This window comes from Drosophila guanche, unplaced genomic scaffold, assembly GCF_900245975.1.
Source record: "Drosophila guanche unplaced genomic scaffold, DGUA_6, whole genome shotgun sequence".
Taxonomy (NCBI): domain Eukaryota; kingdom Metazoa; phylum Arthropoda; class Insecta; order Diptera; family Drosophilidae; genus Drosophila; species Drosophila guanche.
The window spans coordinates 2,737,320-2,756,457 of NW_022995754.1; the positions used below are offsets into that span (position 1 = coordinate 2,737,320).

Below are 19,138 nucleotides of genomic sequence, written 5' to 3' on the forward strand. Positions count from 1 at the left end.
ATGTATATCAGAATAGTTATAGTTATAGTTATATATATATTTTATATTATTTAATTAATTAATTCAATGAACTATTGAAATATTCTGCTGGACTAGCACAGACCCCACGTACACATACCTAATTGGAAAGACCTGGAGTAGAGTAGAGTACAGATTTAGTAGTAATTTTGGACATTATAGTTGTTGAATTTGTGTCAAAGAAAGATATCAAATAACGGTTACGCGTCTGACTAGAACAAATCCGTAAAGTAAATCCTGTAGAGCCGAAACTTGTGTTAAATTATAAAAAAATCACGTGTGGTGTGTACCATTTTCAGTTTAAATATTTGTATTTATTTGGATTGATAAATGTTTGTGTGTTTGTTTGTTTGTTTGCGTGATATTTCATGATAAATTTCATTAATAAAATGTTTGAGAAATGAACTTTGAACAGACTTTCTGGCTTAAAAAATGCTTTGTTTTGGGAAATAAAAAATCTTTTTTACACTAACAGTTGATGCAAAAATTCAATTGGCTAATTAGGTGTAAGGTACAAATCATACATATCTAAAGATACTTTTTAAATTCAGAATCATTATGAATGACTTTAATCCTTAAAATTAATCCAAAACTTAAGATTGTGGTCGGTGTTTGGGGTTGGGTGTTCACATGATGTTTAAATAAATTAAATTGTTGTTTGTTTTCACTATTATTTGTTAGCTTTTAGTCACATTTAATCTCGTTGGCTTTCATTTTGTGTCGATCTAAGTGAAAAGTGTTTGGCTAAACTTAACAAATAAAATGCTACAAAAAAATGTCAGCCGCGACAGCTCTCCGAAGCGCACATAGTCGGTAATAGGTAGTAGGTATATGTATGTTTGTATGTATTGTATATATAATGTATATTAACAACTATTATCATCACATTGTAAACGTTAAGTGTTTTTCCTTATAATTTTGTGTAAGCCAAAAACCGAGTACATCGTATAGTTTTTAATGTCTTTTTGTTGTACAAGCCTTAAACGCTGCCAAAAAATATCCATTTTCAATTTGATTTTCACATTTCAGCCAAACGAACTCACGCGTGCGGCCTCAAATATTATTCAGAGCCTAGTTTTAGTCCGTTTTCTGCTTTCGTTTTTGGTTTGTGTTTTCTTTTCTTTACTCTTTCTGCGCGCAGTTTAACTGAGGGATTGTTCCGACATAGCCTATACCGTACATAGAGTTTAAATAAATTAGAGCTTAATAGTTACAACGGCAACTGCCTGGGATCTGGGGGCTCACGTCTGTCACGCGGCATCTTTTCCTCATATACATTATCAACTTTACATATTTATAAATAAATTAGCCATAGTATCACTTATTTTGTAATATTTTAAGAAGAAAATAACCAAAAACTAATTCAACTATAAATGTAAAGGATTACACCATGGAAGCGGCCGGTTTACACTTAAGGAAAAGCAGCAGTTAGTCCATCTTGAGGCAGATGGAGCAGAGAGCGAGTGGCGGCCGCCTTTGCCACATGCACCTAAACCCTACCACATGTCTAGTAGTATACAGAAATGGAGCGCACTGTCCGTGGCAGCAGCACTATCCGCACCGCAGACAACGCACAGCCACAGCCAGCAAGCGCCGAGAGAGTTAACCTCATCGAAAGTAGGAAAACACCTCACGACATCTTGATGCCCAGCGCCCGACTCGAGTATTCGTAGACGACATAACTGATGGAGACGGCTGGCAGCACTTTGAGGAAGTTTGGCGTTATGCCTCGGTACAGTCCCGTCAGACCCTCCTGCTTCACAATCTTGCGGAACAGGCCGGTCATTGTCTCCTGTCCACTGTGCGCATCGCTGCTCTTCAGGGGAATCAGCGTCTTACGCTTCTGGTTGGTAATTGTTTCGGCGGCTGCAAAGACAAACAAAATTAGAACTACTGGCGGATAGCAAAAAGTGATCAATGCTTACCTTGTGCCTGTAGCCGTGTCCGCACGAGTGCCAACGGGTACGAGCAAAGCTGTCCCAGCGCGCTCGATGTGCTGCCGCAGGCCAGGAGTACCAGGAAGCTGGGCTGCTCGTTGTTATCGTGGCTGGCAATGTATCTCCGCTTCAGTGTCTCGTACACGGCCAGATCTATGCCCGCATAGGGCAGAATGCCGAGAATGTTGGGCACATAGCCGCGATAGAAGCTGCGCGCACCCTCGTTCTTGTAGATCTTGGCCGCGGCATCGGCAATGCCCGCATACTGTCCCGTCTTGCGTAGCGCCAGCCGCGTCTTTAATACTTCCATGGGATAGATGATGGTCTGAGAAATGCCGCCTGCTGCAGCCCCCGCATAGAAGCGCTCCACAATGCTCATCTGTCTGCTGGCATCCTCGCCACGAATCAGTCGCTTCATTTGCTCGTAGGCCGCAAATTTAAGCGCCGTTTCGGGTGCAATCTTGAGGACATTGATGCCATTGCCGCGCCACATGCTACGCGATCCGCCCTCGTTCAACATGATTTGTGCACACTCTGAGATTCCCATTCTTGTCGTTTGAACCTGTGAAGAAAAAAAAAACGTTTGGTTATCGTTTGTCTATGTCATATCTTTGGGGTTGAGCGACTCACCTGAAGGTAGACCTTGATTCTGTCCAATGGTGCTGTGCACGTTCGCGACACTCCACCGGCAATGCCACCGGCCACAAGGTGTCGCCACCAAAGGCCCGTTTGCATTTCCTTTTGCGTGAAGTCATCAGGTACATTCATATCCTCGCCAATGTCGAGGTACTGCAATTATCAAAAATCCAAATCTTAGGTCACTTGCAAGTCGTAAAAGCGGGAAAGATTACATTTAACAAAGAGCTACAAATGAATGGAATGAGAGTCTACTTTAAGAGTGGTTGTGCTGGGACTCTAACCCCGTACCCGTACCCGTACAGCTTCGTCTTCTTGATATATGGCCGCTAGCGAACGCAGCCATTCCTGCCCACTCCAGTCTTCCTGAAAGTTAGCTCCAGTTTAAATTGGCTCAATCGCTTCTCAATCAGTACTAGCAAGTCTAGGGCAAGCCACCCAGCAGTAGAAGCAAGACGGGACGCCGAGCATTACGGAAGCAAGAAGCAAAATGCAAATTCTAGCGCCAAACAAAGGTTATATCATTCACATTAGTTTGTGCATCGGTGGTGCATACATCTTTACATAGTGTGTATGTATAGTGTATTTTTGTGTATCCCCATCCCGGTCGGTCGTGCCTCCACGATATATTTAATTTTCTCGATTTTCTGTGGCCGCCCTGCCAATTGGTTGTGCAATTTGTGTAAAACTTGAAGAAATTAGGGAATGAAAGAAGGAACATTCGCTAGCTTTTGGCTTTCTCTGGCGATTAAAAACGAATTATTAGTTGATAAGCTACTCAAAGAAAATAACAAAATAAAAGCTGTCTGAGCATGATAACTGCGAAACTGCGAAACCGCGAAACTGAAACCCCAATTATCAGGTCTTGTGATTCCGAAAGCTCTCAGACGGCGGCGGACAAACAACAAACGGAAACCAATGGAAAAAATCCGATTGATGATTGCTGAGTGCTAGAATATGGGTTTTTGGGAAGACGATTCCCCAGGGGGTGAGGGACTTTCAAGGTGAAATTCAAAAAAAAGTCATTTCCCTTTGATCGTGATGGATGGCATTGAAGTCAATTATGATGTTTAAATAAGCGAACGACTACAGGGTACAAAAGTCAAACACCCATCATCATGCTTCCATAAAAAGAGACAAAAAACATGCAAATAACAACGGCATATTTCAGGGTTACAATTTATATCTGAACTTTGCTCTCATGTTTTATTTTGGGGATAAAGTTGGTGGGGTTCTCGGGATCATTTAAAATGTAAGATAATGATTGAAGTGGCTGAAAATTTGCCAAATTGTTGTGCATTGTCATTCCTGTTGGGAATTAATTATTTCCGAATTTTTATAGATAATTATTTTATATATAGAGCTAGGCACATGACAGCAAAAAAAGCTTCTTTTCTTTATACGAAATAATCTATTTTTAAAATATCTGCCACGATTTTGGCTCACAGACGTGGAAGTAGAAGTCGAATTGGCTGTGGAAGGAATGGCAGCCAAATCGGGTTATTAAAAGTTTCAATGGTTAGCATTCGATCAAACAATGGGCTCGCTTGACCAAGACCAGTCCGAAGCTATCGATTCCATGGCCAATGCAAGACCTGAAGCGAAATGGTGCCAAGGGAGCAGCCCACCTTGGACTTGGAATGCCAACCCCATTGGAATGGAGTGGCGTTGACCGAGCGACAGACTCTGTTCCGTTTGTGGAATTTGCCCGACGTTATTTCCATCTCCAAAGTGTTTTTCCCCCTCCACCAAAGGCAGACGAAGATGCAAACGTCAGCAGTGCGAGGGTAAACAACAATGTAAGAGCACGTTCAATCAACAAGTTTATAAAAGAGAGAGAGAGGGCAAACTGTTGACGCATTTGACGTCACAATTTGACGTGGGGGCCGGGCCTGACCACAAACACAACAGGGCAGGGCAGCGGGTCAAGGAGGGGCACTGAGTCAGCGCCCCCACATAAACTCAAGACACACACAGAAATGTACAGAAAACGTTCACAAATTTTATGAGGGAGATCAAAAGCCATGACGTTTTTAAGCGCTTGGCAACAAGCAGGCAGACGCGCAACAAACACACACACACACACGCGCGCTCTCTGTAGAGAAAGAGAGCGGGAGAGCAGCGCAAAGCTTAGGCAAATGCGTGCGTGTGTGTGTATGCGTGAGTGAAGTATGTCGGCGATCGAAGCGATCAAGACACGGGGAGAGACACAAACTGGTTTTTTTGGCGGTCTGTTGCCATGCGCCCCTTATGGCTCATGGTGCAATGTAATTGAAAAACCTAAAACCGCGACGCACAACGAATTGTGTAAGGTGCACAGCACAGGGTGCTGCATACCACCGTTACGAATGAGCTTAATGGAATGCGAAGCCAAGTGTTGCCACTTCCAGGAAAGTGGGACTTAGCTCATTCGAACTTGGCGGGGAGAAACCAAAAACGATAAGATAAACGCGCAATGAGTCAGCTTCCGTTGCACAATGCGGCCACAGAGCTATTGAGATGGCGGTGGATGAAGTGGAGTGGAGTATCAACTGAAGCACTAAACGGAGCACCTACCCGTCCCATCATGTCACGGAATATGACAACGAAATCCTCCATCATGTCGCCAGCGACTGCCATCTGCTGAATGTTGTGATAATCGACTGGCAAATTGTAGTGATATGTGCTATTCCGCAGCATTTTGTTGTGTTATTTTGTGTTAAGTATTTTTTTTTGTCACTACACTACACTGCTTTCGGGGGTTCCTTTGAAGCCCAGTATTACAGATAACAGGTCCGCTTTACTTCCGCTTCAATGCGTGTGCCCGGAATTTGGGCTTTCACTGTGGCAAGTGCAAAAGCAAACTTTCACTCGAAGCTGTTACAAAATATATGCAGCACAGCTCTCTTATAATTTTCCTCGCCACTGTAGCCGCACAGCTGTGTAGGCTAGACTTTGCTCGATTCTTTATATTCGCGAATTAAGATTGTCGCGAAAGAGAACAAAGCAGTTGTTCGTTTCAGGCTCAATTATATAACTGCTACACTCCAGCAACAAAGTGGGGGCCTGAGAGTGTTATAATGCGCGAACACAACCTTCACGCGAGCCAAACGAAATACAACTGAGAGCATGGTGCGACGATCGACGAAGAAGCTTCGCGATTTTGTCGTGCGCACTGTGCTTTTTGCTCTCTCTCGCTATCTCTCCGCCCCACTGTGCTGCTGGCAGCACCAGCTCTTTATTAGTGGGTTGCGCGTGTCGGGCTGTGAGCCACCCCAACCACCCCTCTTTGAAACTGCCCTCCGGCAGCATTGCGGAGGCTTCTCGACAATTAGAAATGTTATTGGAAAACAATGATTGGGGGAAAACATTTGATTAGAGGATGGTGACAGCCACCAGGACAACACCAAAACAAAATATTGGGTGTTTTTCCAGCTAATTTTTCTTTCTGTCGTCTTCTTATAGCTAGGGAAGCTTCGGGAAGCATTTTAGCGACTGACAGCGAGAGTCCTGCTAGTCCCCGTGTGCAATCTCTACTCAACATACCCCTGATTTCTACGCTTAAAAGGTATTTAAAGAGAGAGCGACGTCTAGTCGTAATAAACTTTAACTCCCAGTCAATGGGCAAGGCGATATTGACAGTTATTTGGCAGCATTTGATTACAGGTTTCATGACTTTTCGCGTGTGGAACCGGTTTGGGCCGATTTCGGTGAATACCAAGGGTCTGATAGCCAGCCCACATGACAAGCGTGTGACTGACTGACTGCTGGCTGGCTGGGGATGACGCTCCAGCGTCATGGCTGCTGCGCCATAGGTGGGTGATCTTGGGACTTGGACGTGGAAACTTTACAGCTGATATTTCAGGCGCATACGTCACCAAGAACTTGGTTTTGACAAGGACAAATCCAATGACCAGTCCAAAGGAATATTTTGGATCGTCGTCAACTGAAAACATATTAAAAATGCGACGACAAATCCGCAAAACAACAGCGGTTTAGCCTTATCAAATATCAGATTCTATTATTGGAGATAAGCCACAATGAGGGTTCGAGAAAACCGCTAGACACACCCATTTTTCAAGTGGTGACTGCAGCCAGCCCAGCGCCTATGCCTAGTGGCTTTCTTAACAAGTTTCAATGAATTTATGATACCCCAGCGAGTGCCTTTGCTCAAGGCCACCCAGTGTCGTGCTGTGTGCCACTCAATTGAATATTTAACGGGACCAATTTGTGTGCCAAATTGATGTTGTCTCAAAGGAAACGATGAACCACAATTTAGACACGACATTCGACAGCTCATTGCAGGGAGTCTGGGCGTCTGTCATGCCTCGTACAATGTGTTGACGAATGCACTGGCCAAGTGATAGTCACCGTAATCATCATTATTAACTTTACTTTAGGAATGTCATATAACAATGAGTGAGGGATTCAACGGTACTTGCACTTTACATTGTTTGTACAAACTCTCAGCCACGATACGGAGAAACTTTATTTTTAGAATGTTAAACAATTCACCAACGTATCGTTTCCAGTTCTGTTTAGTGACTCCCAGAACGTGCGGACAGGTTATCACTAGTTCTGGGACCTTTTGGTTGTAGTTTCCAAGCCGGTCAACAATTTTCAGACTGGACTGGACTTTGATTAAAGCAACAACAGCAATAAAAATTCGAGAATTCGCGTAAATATTTGTGCAACTGACGACAGAGAGAACAAGTAAAACGGTCTTATCAGTGAGGGAATGCGTTCAATCTTGATGCGAATCAGACATTTGGTCAATCAATCATCGCAAGGAAAGGCAACTTAATTACAAGTCTAGCCTCATTAGAGTCCCAGGCTCTGTGGCAGGCTACGTTTAACTCTTACTTTTGGGTCTGGCTAAAAATAGGCAGTCAGCAATCTGCATTTAGCAGTCGTCAGGGGCCAAGAACCGGCTGCTCACTTGGCAACAAAAGCAGCTCCTGGAGTGGACTTGAAGCTGGTTGACCTTAAGATTCAGGTCTGGTCTGCCAATCGCGAAAAAAAAAGCATCGAAGAGCGATTAGCTGAGATTTGAAAGCTGTTTCGGGGAGGATCGACAAGCTGTTCTGCTGCTACTTTCTGGGCAGACTGAAAAAGAGCAGCAGAGTGCGGAGGGGACTGTCAAATTTGTGTGGAATTGATATCAATTGTTGGGCACTGTCGCCGCATGTAAACAGAATGATTATGCAGACAACAAAAGCGGGCGTTAGCTTCGTCACCTTGCCACACACAAACGACAGTAATCATCCCGATAAGCGGCAGGCACTACCCCTGACAGGCCTCCATTAAAACACAAAATAAAAACATTAAAATTATGTGCTTGATTAGGTAGTTTGTGTACCGCTTAAATCAGATGATGAAATATATACAAAACTCTTGCGTCAGGGCACAGAGCGTGAGCTTATGCCATGCGGGAGGATTACAAAATCTCGATCTCGATCTCTCTGGAAGTGAAATGCATACAACAGTCAGTACTTGGACATGCAGATGAACGAACTATGGGCTATGATGATCTACAAGAGCGAATGGGTAAGCCTAGGTCTGATGGGAGAGGATGGGAATGTGTCGGTGGGTTGTGTGACTGTGACCCCAAAACTACGTGAGGACTACAACAATAGTAATGGTAATCTTAGAATCACGATATGTACCTTCAGATCTTCCTCAGTTAGTCAGGAGTTGTGTGTGTGTAGGTACTACAGAGGCAGTTATATGTCGTTTATGTAACGAGCGTTTATGGTGGAGTGTTTTTTGGTTTGTTTTTTGGATATGGTAACGGACGCATGGTAACGAAACGTGGGTATAAGAGTATAAAATTGGACAATTAGTTTAAAAAATACGAAAACGTTAAACAACTACAAAATGTCTGTGGGAAAAGAACGAACGCGACAGAACACAAGCGCCGAGATATGATAGTGAGAGGTTTTTCCCCCCCTCTGGGGCAAAAACCACTCACTGGACAGTACAGGAAGGAAGACTACAATTAAGCGCTACACGTTAAGGCTTGCACTATTTTTGCTACATAACTAGATAGCGCTCTGCTGTTCGGCACACTTACAGTAGAGTGCCGCCAAAATTTGATCAGATCGTGTATGTCCGTGGAGGGTGCCAATAGCATAAAGTCGCGCCACTCGTTAAAGCTTATGTTCAAGCTGCCATCCTTGTCCATTCTGCAAAATAGAGCAGTACACGATCAATAAAGAGAGCCATTAAATATGTTAAACTTCGCACCTGGTTAGCAGTTTTCTAGCCTCATCCACATCAATTTCCAGGCCCAGGTCCTTGAAAGCGGATATTAGCTCCTCCAAATCCACTTTGCCTGCAAGTCAATGTCATAATTTGTATATTAAATAATAGAGTTCACACTCACCATCACGATTTTTGTCTAGGTGCGAGAACTGCAGGCACAAGTTCTTCTCGTGCTCCCGCACATAGTGCAGGAATTCAGCGAAGCCCACGTTGCCACTTTGGTTCTTGTCCGACTGTTGCATGAATTTCTGCAGGAGTATGGAGAGAGAAATGCATCAATTACTTAGCCATGACACACCCCAGTCTAGTTAGAAATCAATAAAACAAAAAGTTTCCTATCATAAAGGCTTCTGCTGTGTGGAAACCATACAAATCTCAGCTGTCTTAGCCACAATCTTTATGCTTTATCGGGGAATTCGAGTACATTCCCTCAACAAAAGTTTTGTATAAATTAGATTCGCATCAGCTTTTGTCGCTGCAGCTCTGTCAAGGACACATATTATTGATCTTTCGCTGTTTTGCTATAGAATAGCGCAACAAAAGCATTACAATTCGAAAGATTTGCTAGGCACCCCGGGGCCGAACACTGGCCCATGTGGCCAATTTATGTTAATCCCAACGACACTTGGCAAAGACTGCCGCATGCCACCCCTGCCCCACCACTCACCTCCGCATAGACGCTCGACAGGCCAAACTCGTGCAGCGCCGCCGACAAATCGTGTATGTCGACCTTGCCGTCACCATCCCGGTCCAACTGGTTAAAGATGCGCTCGAGTCGCTCCTCGTCCTCCGCTGGTATTTCAGTGGGCATACTGGATATGGGTATGCCATTGCCCGAGCTGGAGACAGTGTCCGGCGGCGGCAGTGCCGACTGAAAGTTGTAGGGCATATTGGCAAGCTGCGCATGTTGCAGACTATTGAAGTTGTGGCTCGCACTGTGCTCATAGCTGGTGGCAAGTGTCGATGGCTTCAGTGGTGCGTAGATGGCATGGGCCTGTTGTGCAAAATTGGTAGGCGGATCCGGCGTCAAGTCAATATCGATGCGCTGGCCTGGCTCCGGCTGTTCCTGCTTCTGCTGCTGCTGCTGATGCTCCAACTGCTGCTTACTTACTTCTAGGGATGCGTTGTTTTCAATTCCAACTTGCTTTCTGACCATTCTCCAGACTCGTGTGTACTTGTTTTGAGTTTTACTTGCTGTGTGTGGAGTCTCGGCAGTGACTAGGGGCCTGGGGCTACACTTGGTGTTGGAAATGCGTTTGGCAAAACGGTTAGCGGGCTCCTCCTACTCCTATGGCTGTTGCATTTTGGCATATACAATGTCAAGCGGTTGGTCTGGTCTGCAAATAAACAAGTATATAATCAGCAATTAGGCTAATACCAGTGTGCACATGTGCGAAAAGCCCACAATTCAGTTTCGCTTGTGTGAAAAATCGTTTCCCCGCAGATGAAGTCATCCAATTGGCAGGCAAGGCACACAGCAGATGGCTGTGTGTGTGTGTGTGCTCTCATTTTAATGTTATAATTAAAGCCTGGGACTAGTCAGCATTGAAAACCATTGCAATCAGTGCATTGATTTTCTTGGAGTCGATACATATATTGGTTTGAAGGCCAAACCAACGCGTTTCCCGTAAACCTTGAAAAATTGGCACCAGCCTCACGCACACACACGCACATGTCTGTCCCACAAGTGAGCGAAGAGAAAGCGGGGGTAAGAGAGAGTGAGAACCCACGCAATACTGGAACTTTCTACTACTCCATTTCCCATGGGAGTAGCGCACTCCCAAGGCTGTTCTGGCCTTACTGCATTTTCTCGCACCTTATGCACACCTTTTGGTCAGTTTCTCCGGATGGGTAATGACTCAAATTTCACCGAATTGCTCGCAAATTGTTGCCAAATTGGCAAAATTTTGTTCTGCAGTCGTCGCACACGCACACACACTCAACTGGATATGGATATGCAGAAGAAAGCGGACCACAATGCGAATTCCACGACGACAGGCTCTACGTACCGCGTTGGTTCACTGCTCTTGTGCCCGGGGATATAGGATATATATAGGATGTGTGTGTGGCGATCGTTGCCTTTTAAATTTTGAATAAAACGAAAAGTAAGCGAGTGCTTGGTCAAGAAATTTTAATTTTAATGTTTTTGGTATTTAGTCCCTACTGTGAATGGCTCATTCCGAGTGACTGTTCAAACTTAACACACTAAACGCCCGCCTTTTAAATAGGTATGCACTTTGCCCAAATTGGCGGAATAAAACTGCTTGTAAATGTTTATTGTAGCCACCCATACCCCCTGTTTACGAATAAATTCGAATGGGCACCGTTTCATTCAGCTAAACTGCGTTAAAAATCTTTAGGTTTCATTAATTTCTTAGTTTGCACGTAGACACCCATTGGTCAACAGAAGGTTAATCGGTCTCGGTCAATGACATATTTACTCGATTTTAATATTCTGTTTAATATTGCCATGAAACTAAGACTCTCAGCCGTGGAACTACAATTTTCTACGATTGTACATTACATTCGCCACAAGATTGGCCTACTCTTCATGACTTCTTTTATGGGATTGTTTAGAAAATTAACGATTTAGATGAAAGAGCTCTAAACAATGTTTTTAAGATTTTTAATGTTTTAATGTTTTTAAGATATCTCTCCAAAGCAGAAATACTTGTTATTTTCATTAATTAGAGCTAAAGATTTCCAGCATTTTCTCAATTCGAGGACATCCTTCCCTCCAAGGGTACTAAATGTTGCTTATTCCATGAAAATGTTGGGGTACAATGCTGCTTAGTAGTCCGGCATGCTGCTCACCTTTCGCAGCGTATTGCTGGCCCATACAATTATGTTGCTAACGGTAAAATACGTAAGAGGTGATGTTGCCAGAATCATGCGTATGGGTGTTTGGATACCCTGTATTATTGAATGGACCTTAAAATATATATATATAATTCTCTCTTTGAAAACAAAGCAGGGATAAAAACAGCATTAACTCACTAAGCCCCGTTCTACTTAAAGGGTACCTTGAGTTTAACAGCTTTCCATTTTCCGTGTAACTTTCGATGTAGCACCATTTCAGCTATCGATGGCATTCGCTGTTAAGTTAACAGCGCGCTCAGTTTACATTTACATTGAAAAAAACATATTTTTGAATGGAGGCCAGGGTCATGTTTCATCTGTGACCTTAATAAATCCCAAAAAAGTCTGTATTACAGTTGATAACATAATATGTATTTTCTCTGCACTTCTGAATGTTGTTTGTTTCAAGATACACTTATATTTCAGCTAAATAATTCGTTATGTTGTAGGTCTATATAAAATTGGTCTAAACTGTGGAAATGAACGAGAATAGTTGCACTTTCTGTTTCTGATTTTCAAAATTGGAGCATGCAAGTGTTTTTTTGAGGGGGAGTTTCAGTTAATTACATTAAATGCGCGCACAACAGCTTCTTTTTCTCACATGAGGATAACAAAACAAACAAAAATGGAAACTCAACGAACGGATAAATACACTGCGGTTCGGGAAAATGAATCGGGTTGGGGGGAAGGGATATCTCTCTAGTTCATTAGCAAGTTCCAGGCATCATCTTCGGCGTTCACCTTTTCGCCCGCTGGAGCGGCCGGTTTCGATTTCACATTTTTCACATCCAAATTGTCGAAGCCTTCGCTCAGCTTTTGCGAGGTGTCCTGCAGCTTCATGTTGCGGCGTGAACTCTGTCCGCCCGATGGGGCATTCTGGTAGGAGGTCTCCGCGCTCTGGTAGTTGGACGACGAAGCCTCAAAGCCAGACCAGTCGGCGTCGTGCGTGAGGCCAGCCGTGGCATTGCCGCTGTTGCTGCTTAGCTGCGTGTGATACGAACTGGAGCTGGTCAGATGCGTCTTGTTGTTGGCATTCTCCTGCCAGCCACCCCAGTCGCTGTCGCTGACGCCGCTCTGCTGGCCCAAGCCTCCGGCTAAGTTGCCACCCACCGAATTGGAACGCTGCTGATAGGGATTGTCCTCGAAATTGGGATCGTTGTAGCCGCTCTGCGGGGACGAAACATTGCTGCCCGACAAGTTATTCCAGCCGCGCTTGCCGATGTCTGTAACCTGTGGGCAAGAAAAAGGAGGAGACTTTTAGCACTTGTGGGGAACTAATGTGGCAGTAGGGGACTAAACTAACTACCGACCTTGAAGGCCACGTCTGTAACACCGCTCTGAACGGTTTCTAGCAAAGTGCCTTCTTTCATCTACAACCAAAAAGGGAAGAAAACAAATCAAACAAACAATAAGCAATACAAAATAAGAAAGGAAAAAAGCATATCTGAGGCTATAGCTATCCTGCGACTAACGCACCTTCGTTGATGCCAAATTGACAGTGGTAACAGCCTTCTCCTTGGCGGTGCTGGCCAACTTTGAGGCATTCGTGGAGAACAAACTCCAGCCCGAGGCCAGCGTGGACAGTGTCGAGTCGATGAGCTCCTGAGATTGCGTTTTTGGCGGTGGCTCACGTGTGAAACCAAAGCCGGCATACTTTCCGCCCTGACTCGGTGGCAAGTTTCTGCAAACATCAACAAAATGAAATATCAGCGAGCATGGTTAAGGGTGCGGCACATACTCTGGGCGCGAAGCGTTCTCCACTTGACGTTTGCTGAAAAACTCCTCCTTCTGATCGCGAAATTCCTGTGTCTGGTACTGCTGATAGCCGGGCGCATCACTATAGCTGCCGCCTCCATTCTGATAGCCCTCGGAGGAGCCGCCGTAACCTGTTGCACTGGCATGCGACTGCGAGCTTCTGCTGCCGCTATTGCCGCTCTGGCTGTTGCTGCTGCCCAGCCGCGCTTCGGCTTCGCTTTGGTTCCAGCTCTTGCCCTGGGCCAGTGTCGCAATCTTGTCGCGGTACAAAGCGGCAGCCTTGGAGTTGTATCGCTGCGTTATGGGTGCCCGTTCGCTCCAGTCGGCCTGATCCTCCAGGAATTCGCGTGCATTGCGGTTGCCGCCCGCCTTCATCTTCTCCAGCTCAATGTCCTTCCACTTGTCCATCGTCACGGAGCGCACGAAAGACAGATGAACGCCCAGGCTGCGATGCTTGCCGGAGCACTCCAGACATATCCAAATGCCGTAGGTGACCGACACCCACTGGGGATTGTGTGTGCCGCACTCGAAGCATTTCTGTGTGTTCAATGTGCAAATATGACTTATTAAAATAAATACATCTACGAGTGAGTGTATGTATGTATGTGTATGTGCAGTTTGTGTGTGAGGCGGAAGTGAATTTCGGGCGACAGACTTACCGAATTATCATCTTGTGGCTTCAGCTCTTGGAGCACTCGTCGCGTCCTGGGACTGGCCATGGCAACAAAACAGCCAGTTAGCTACTTGCTACGTGCGACTCTTTGTGGCACTCAATGCTTTTGGCTTTTGTCTTTTCTTCTTCGCAGCTGATAACTTTTTTGCTGACGCTGGCGGTGTGTGCTGCCAATATTGGAAACCAAACACGCGCTTACGACTCCCCAGCCCCTGAAGACCCTTCAATGCCAACTAGTCTGCACTGCCACTTAGTTAAACACATTGAATAAACCAGCGAATTTGTTTGTAAAAATTATTAAGTGATATATTGGTAATTTTTAATTTTTTTTTTTAATCGCTACAGCGAAATTGTGACCGCGGAATTATCGATAAAATATACCGTAAGGGCTTCGTAAATATACAAAAATATACCAATACACATACCGTAAATATACCGTAGTCTTAAATGAGATTCCTCGGTTTTGATGTTCTATTTGATTTTACAAGCATGCAAAGACTTTCACCACTGAAACAATAATTTAATCAGTTTGAAAAATTAATTTTGCGTATTTTAAATGCAAATTGTTATTGGTTTGTATACCTTATGACCTTATATTTCACAAATTCAAATATTCAAATCAACCCTTCTGGAAGCAAGAAAGCTTTGTATACAGTATGTAAGTGTATGTAATATGTAGAGACACATGTTTGTTAACTGATATCATACAAATTTTTGAAAAATAGCGCGCGCAACCAAAGAGATAAGAAATTATTATAATTTTTCTGAAAGGGAGAGTGAACGGGAAGTTGTCTCATTAGTTGTTCAAATTCCCTTCGCAAGGTAAAACAGCTTTCAAAGTCCCTTAACACGGCAAGAGAGCTTTCATCGTGCGAAATTTGTACCAAAAATTAAGGTGTCGACAACAGGTAAATACGTCACAAAAATTCCAGTGCCGCCAGGTAAATTGCACGGCGATTTCATCCCCCGTGATGGAAATTCGCCAGGGAAATCCTCTCCTGTGTCTAAACGGTCAGGGAAATCTTCTCCTGTGTCTAAACAGTTAGGGAAATCCTCTCCTGTGTCTAAACGGTTAGGGAAATCCTCTCCCGCCAAATGCTCTCGCGGGCACTATTAGTGATCCTTTCAACAGGTGCGGAAAAGGTGGGCGCCTAAAAAAAGCTCGTCCTGTTTTACCTACTTGCCATACCTTGCGTTCACACTTTCATATACAAGCCCAATTCCACGATTTTGATGTTCTATTTAATATTACCAGCTTGCAAAGACTTTTAACAGTGAAACAATAATTTAATCCGTTTGAAGAATCAATTTGACATACTTTAAATACTGATTGTTATTGATTTGTATCTTTATGACCTTATATTTTACAAATTCAAATATTCAACTGACCTCTTCTGTATATATGTATGCATGTATATTTCTCGATTTTGATATTCGGCTTAATCTTACTATCAAGATCCGACCTTCAGCCCTGATGTTAAATATAATAATTTTTCTTTTGATACTTTAATTATCCACCAGATTGACTAGTTTTGAGGACTTACTTTTATTGGATTTCTTGCAAAATAAGGTTCCAACTAAAAATGTTCAATCGTGAAATCGGAAGCATTCGATAACAGCTATATTAAGTATCGATACTACATTTGGATTGTCGATAGTTGCGAAATTGTGCCGCAGAATTTGAATTGGCGGAAATCAATTACTGCTGCATGTGTACAAAAACAAACTGCAAAAACAGGCAACTTCCTATCTCTGTTCCCACTCCTTTTACATTATCCTCAATGAATAATTAGAAATATATTTAGGACGATTAGTGGCTGCCGCAGAAGCAGAATTACATGCTCTCTCCTTTTGATCTGCCTACCCGATGACGAATTCGAACAAATTTAACGAAATATCACGCTGATCTGATTCCCATATTGAGGGGCTATTCATGTGCCGACCAAGGGGATCGATTGCAATGCCATTTTCTGCAGCGTCATGCCGAAAAAGTTAATAAAAACAGCGATTTATCACACTCGCAACAGTAATCAATCTCCTGCCTTCCGTCTGTCTGTCTGTCGGGACAGGGAAATTACTTACATGAGCGACTTCAATCCAAACAGACCGCGGGTGGGCTCTACCTACCGCCGATCCACCAATTACAAGAGCTGATGGCAAGGCGCCGCCAGAAAGATTTCCTTTCCCCACTGTGGCTGGTCCAAACATAATTCAAATTCTGGGCATTAGCATATAATTATGCACAATATTTTTGCAATTGGCAGTTGAACGATCGTTAATTTCCTTTTTCAATTTCCAAAAATCGCGCATTTATTCAAGTCAGTCGCCCGCTTTGCTATAATTTGCGTCGCACGCCCCATGCCCAGCACTGACTTTGGGGGCGAGTCCGAGCACACACAGGCAGAGAGATTCATGTGTGTGTGGTTTATAATTGGAGGATGTGTTGAATTGAAAAGCCTGCCGGGTAATCCGATCAATGCAGCAGAGCCACACACCCCGAAAAGTTTCTCCCTCTGAGTTATGCTGCAGTCCGCGCTAAGTGAGCCCGGGCGGGCACGGCTGCGCACTCGCTCAACGCTTTCAACAACTACTGAGAGAGGAGAGACTGCGACTGCGACTGAGACTGAGCTGCGTTCTGCTGGCCTGCTGGTGGTCTTATCAGGAGCTGAAGTGCACTCCCAACTGCCAGAAATGGCATTGCTGCGCATCCATTATCGGCTCTGTCATTGCCAGGCAACGCCCCAGACAGGCCCAAGCAGCGCCACTGGGCATTTTGCCACAGAAAGAGAGAGAGAGAGAGAGAGAGCGAGCGGGTTGGCCGCTGAGTTATTGTGTGGATACGATCAAATTATAGGCCTTTGCTTGCATTAAACTCGCATAGAAGTCGATGGGTTGCTGGCTGCCCCTGGAGGATGCACACTTCATCATCATCATCATCATCGCTTTTTGGGGCAGTGCATCCGGTGCCTTTCCACTGCTGTTCCTAAACATGTCAACACGTGCAAAAACAATGCTCGCTGCAACATCTTTCGTGCAAATGAATATCGAATTTATGCAAATGAGCGGCTGCCATGGTCTGCCAGTGTCTGTTCCGACTGTTCCGACTGTTCGCACGCCGCAGCCACAAAGTCTGCCCAGACTCGCAGGATGAGAAACGCATGCGAATAAAATAAAAATCGCTCGCTGGAAATTGCACCAATTAAGTGGAAATGTATTCAAGAGGAGACTGTGCAGGGGCGCAGCAGATTGTTCTGCATTTATCAGCGATATTAAAGCGTTAAGTGAATTACTTATTCCCGATCGTCGCAGCAATGCGTTTACCTTTCATGTCCCACTGCGGCTGCTGCTGCTGCTGCTGCTGCTGCTGCTGCTGCTCCTTCGGGTGTCGTTGTCACCGCTGCCAATGTCCGTTGGCCGCGATCTTTGCATGCGACAATTATATGCGCGATCCGACGCCAGCCTGGCTCCCGCTCCTCCAGCCAGCAGTTCAAGGCGGCATCTATCGAGGGGAGCTCCACTCGCGGTCCTATGCCATGTAGTGATCGCTACTGAAGACGCTTTTTGCCAGTGCCATTTGCCGCTGCTGATCGATTCAAGCCCAATCGATCCGCAGCATCATGCAACCGCGCACAGTCCGCGAAAAGAGCTTCAGACTCTGCTCTTCTCTTAGCTTAACAAATCGTGCCAAATAACACAACATAATGACAACAAAGCAGACGACGGGGCTAGCAAGCGTGGACTCTGCTCTGCTCTTGGTTTGCCTTTTTGGCCCTGTCTTGGTTGGACTCTTCGACTTGCTTCTGTCGGTGATTGCCATTTCAAGATTTTACACAAACACACAGACACTGTGGGTAAGAGATATTTATAATAAGCACGAAAACCACTTAATACTAACGCCTTTGGCAATTAACAGGCACAGGCACTGGCACTGGCAAGGATGCCCAGTGTCGCTCTCTCTCTCTCTCTCATTTTACCATTCAACGCCTTTCGTTTTGCATTTTTATTAAGTATTTACACTCAGAAATTAAACATAGTTCACTTAATATGTTGCCATAAACACATAAACAAGGCAGGAAGCAGGAAGTTGAGATTTTATTGGTTGCATTTTGAGGAACTTTCTGGAGTTATTTTCTTTTCACTTTTGCACACGAAATTTGGCCTAAAGTTGTAGCCCCACTTGAGCCTTTATTTATGTTACTTTAACTACAATTTGTTGCTGCTTTTAACGTATTTTGAAACACGCAAAAACTTACCTTTTTGTGTTCCATCAAATGCGCTTCAAAGCGCTTCCCGATTGAAGGCTCTGGCTCTCTTTTTGGCACCTAAAACAAACTGAATGCACATACAAAATACATCATAAATAAGTCTTTCATTTAGCTATAGTAAAAAGTCAACAAAACGTTTAACCCAATTGTTAATTTTCAAAGTTCTAATGGCAAACGCCGACTCGTATCTTTTCCATTCAAAAGTCGAAGAAGCTGCCACAAAAGCAATCCGAGTGAAAGCCACTGTGGATGCCTTTTTCGACGACTCATCAAAAGCCCCAGGTACGGGATTTTAATTGTTTTTTGCATTCACTTGGCAGGCAGGCTGGGGCTGTCGATTTTCTTTCATCATCACGCAGCGAAATGGACGCTGAAGTTGACGCCTTCGGTGGCTCATTACAATCAATAATGCGGAGTAGGAGTAGGAGTAGGAGTAGGAGTGTGGAGTAGGAGTTGGAGTTGCAGTTGGAGTAGGAGTTCGATTGATTCTTTCCCTTCGAACGTACAGTGAGTGTTGGCTGTCTGCTGCCTGCTGTAAGCGAACGATTATCGTAGTGATTTTCTGATTTGACAGGCGTTAAATTAAAATTTAATTCGGGCCATCTATATAATTACAGTGATCCATTCGAGCATACACATTGACGACAAAAAAAAAACCGAAGCGAAGACAGCGACAGCGACAGCGAAGACAACTTCTCAGCGCATGTAATTAAAGCCACATTAATCAAGTCCCCAGTGCCCAGTGCCCAGTT

General features: G+C 44.4%; 3 protein-coding genes across 8 annotated transcripts in view; all 3 read right to left on the bottom strand.

Annotated features, from left to right (window-relative positions):
- LOC117589346 (bumetanide-sensitive sodium-(potassium)-chloride cotransporter) overlaps positions 1-19,138 on the bottom strand; it is a 213,839-nt gene that overhangs the window by 28,427 nt on the left and 166,274 nt on the right. The window lies entirely within an intron of this gene.
- LOC117589362 (calcium-binding mitochondrial carrier protein SCaMC-1-B) lies at positions 689-10,987 on the bottom strand. Of its 5 annotated transcripts, none has more exons than XM_034281258.1 (9): positions 10,844-10,987; positions 9,502-10,171; positions 8,956-9,082; positions 8,817-8,904; positions 8,644-8,755; positions 2,889-2,957; positions 2,586-2,744; positions 1,944-2,517; positions 689-1,884 (listed from the first exon to the last, which is right to left on the bottom strand). In XM_034281258.1, the coding sequence occupies exons 2-9, from the start codon at positions 9,988-9,990 to the stop codon at positions 1,649-1,651; spliced, it is 1,854 nt and encodes a 617-aa protein (XP_034137149.1). In that variant the 5' UTR covers positions 9,991-10,171; positions 10,844-10,987; the 3' UTR covers positions 689-1,648. The 5 variants fall into 5 exon arrangements, with proteins under 5 accessions (XP_034137149.1, XP_034137150.1, XP_034137153.1 ...); XM_034281259.1 differs by lacking the exon at positions 10,844-10,987 and adding an exon at positions 10,662-10,789; XM_034281262.1 differs by lacking the exon at positions 10,844-10,987 and adding an exon at positions 10,651-10,780.
- On the bottom strand, positions 12,240-14,432 carry LOC117589370 (ADP-ribosylation factor GTPase-activating protein 1). Of its 2 annotated transcripts, XM_034281280.1 has the most exons (5): positions 14,108-14,431; positions 13,432-13,985; positions 13,170-13,374; positions 13,004-13,063; positions 12,240-12,923 (listed from the first exon to the last, which is right to left on the bottom strand). In XM_034281280.1, exons 1-5 carry the CDS (start codon positions 14,165-14,167, stop codon positions 12,393-12,395), a joined length of 1,410 nt encoding a protein of 469 aa, XP_034137171.1. In that variant the 5' UTR covers positions 14,168-14,431; the 3' UTR covers positions 12,240-12,392. The 2 variants fall into 2 exon arrangements, with proteins under 2 accessions (XP_034137171.1, XP_034137172.1); XM_034281281.1 differs by lacking the exon at positions 13,004-13,063 and having other exon boundaries at positions 14,108-14,432.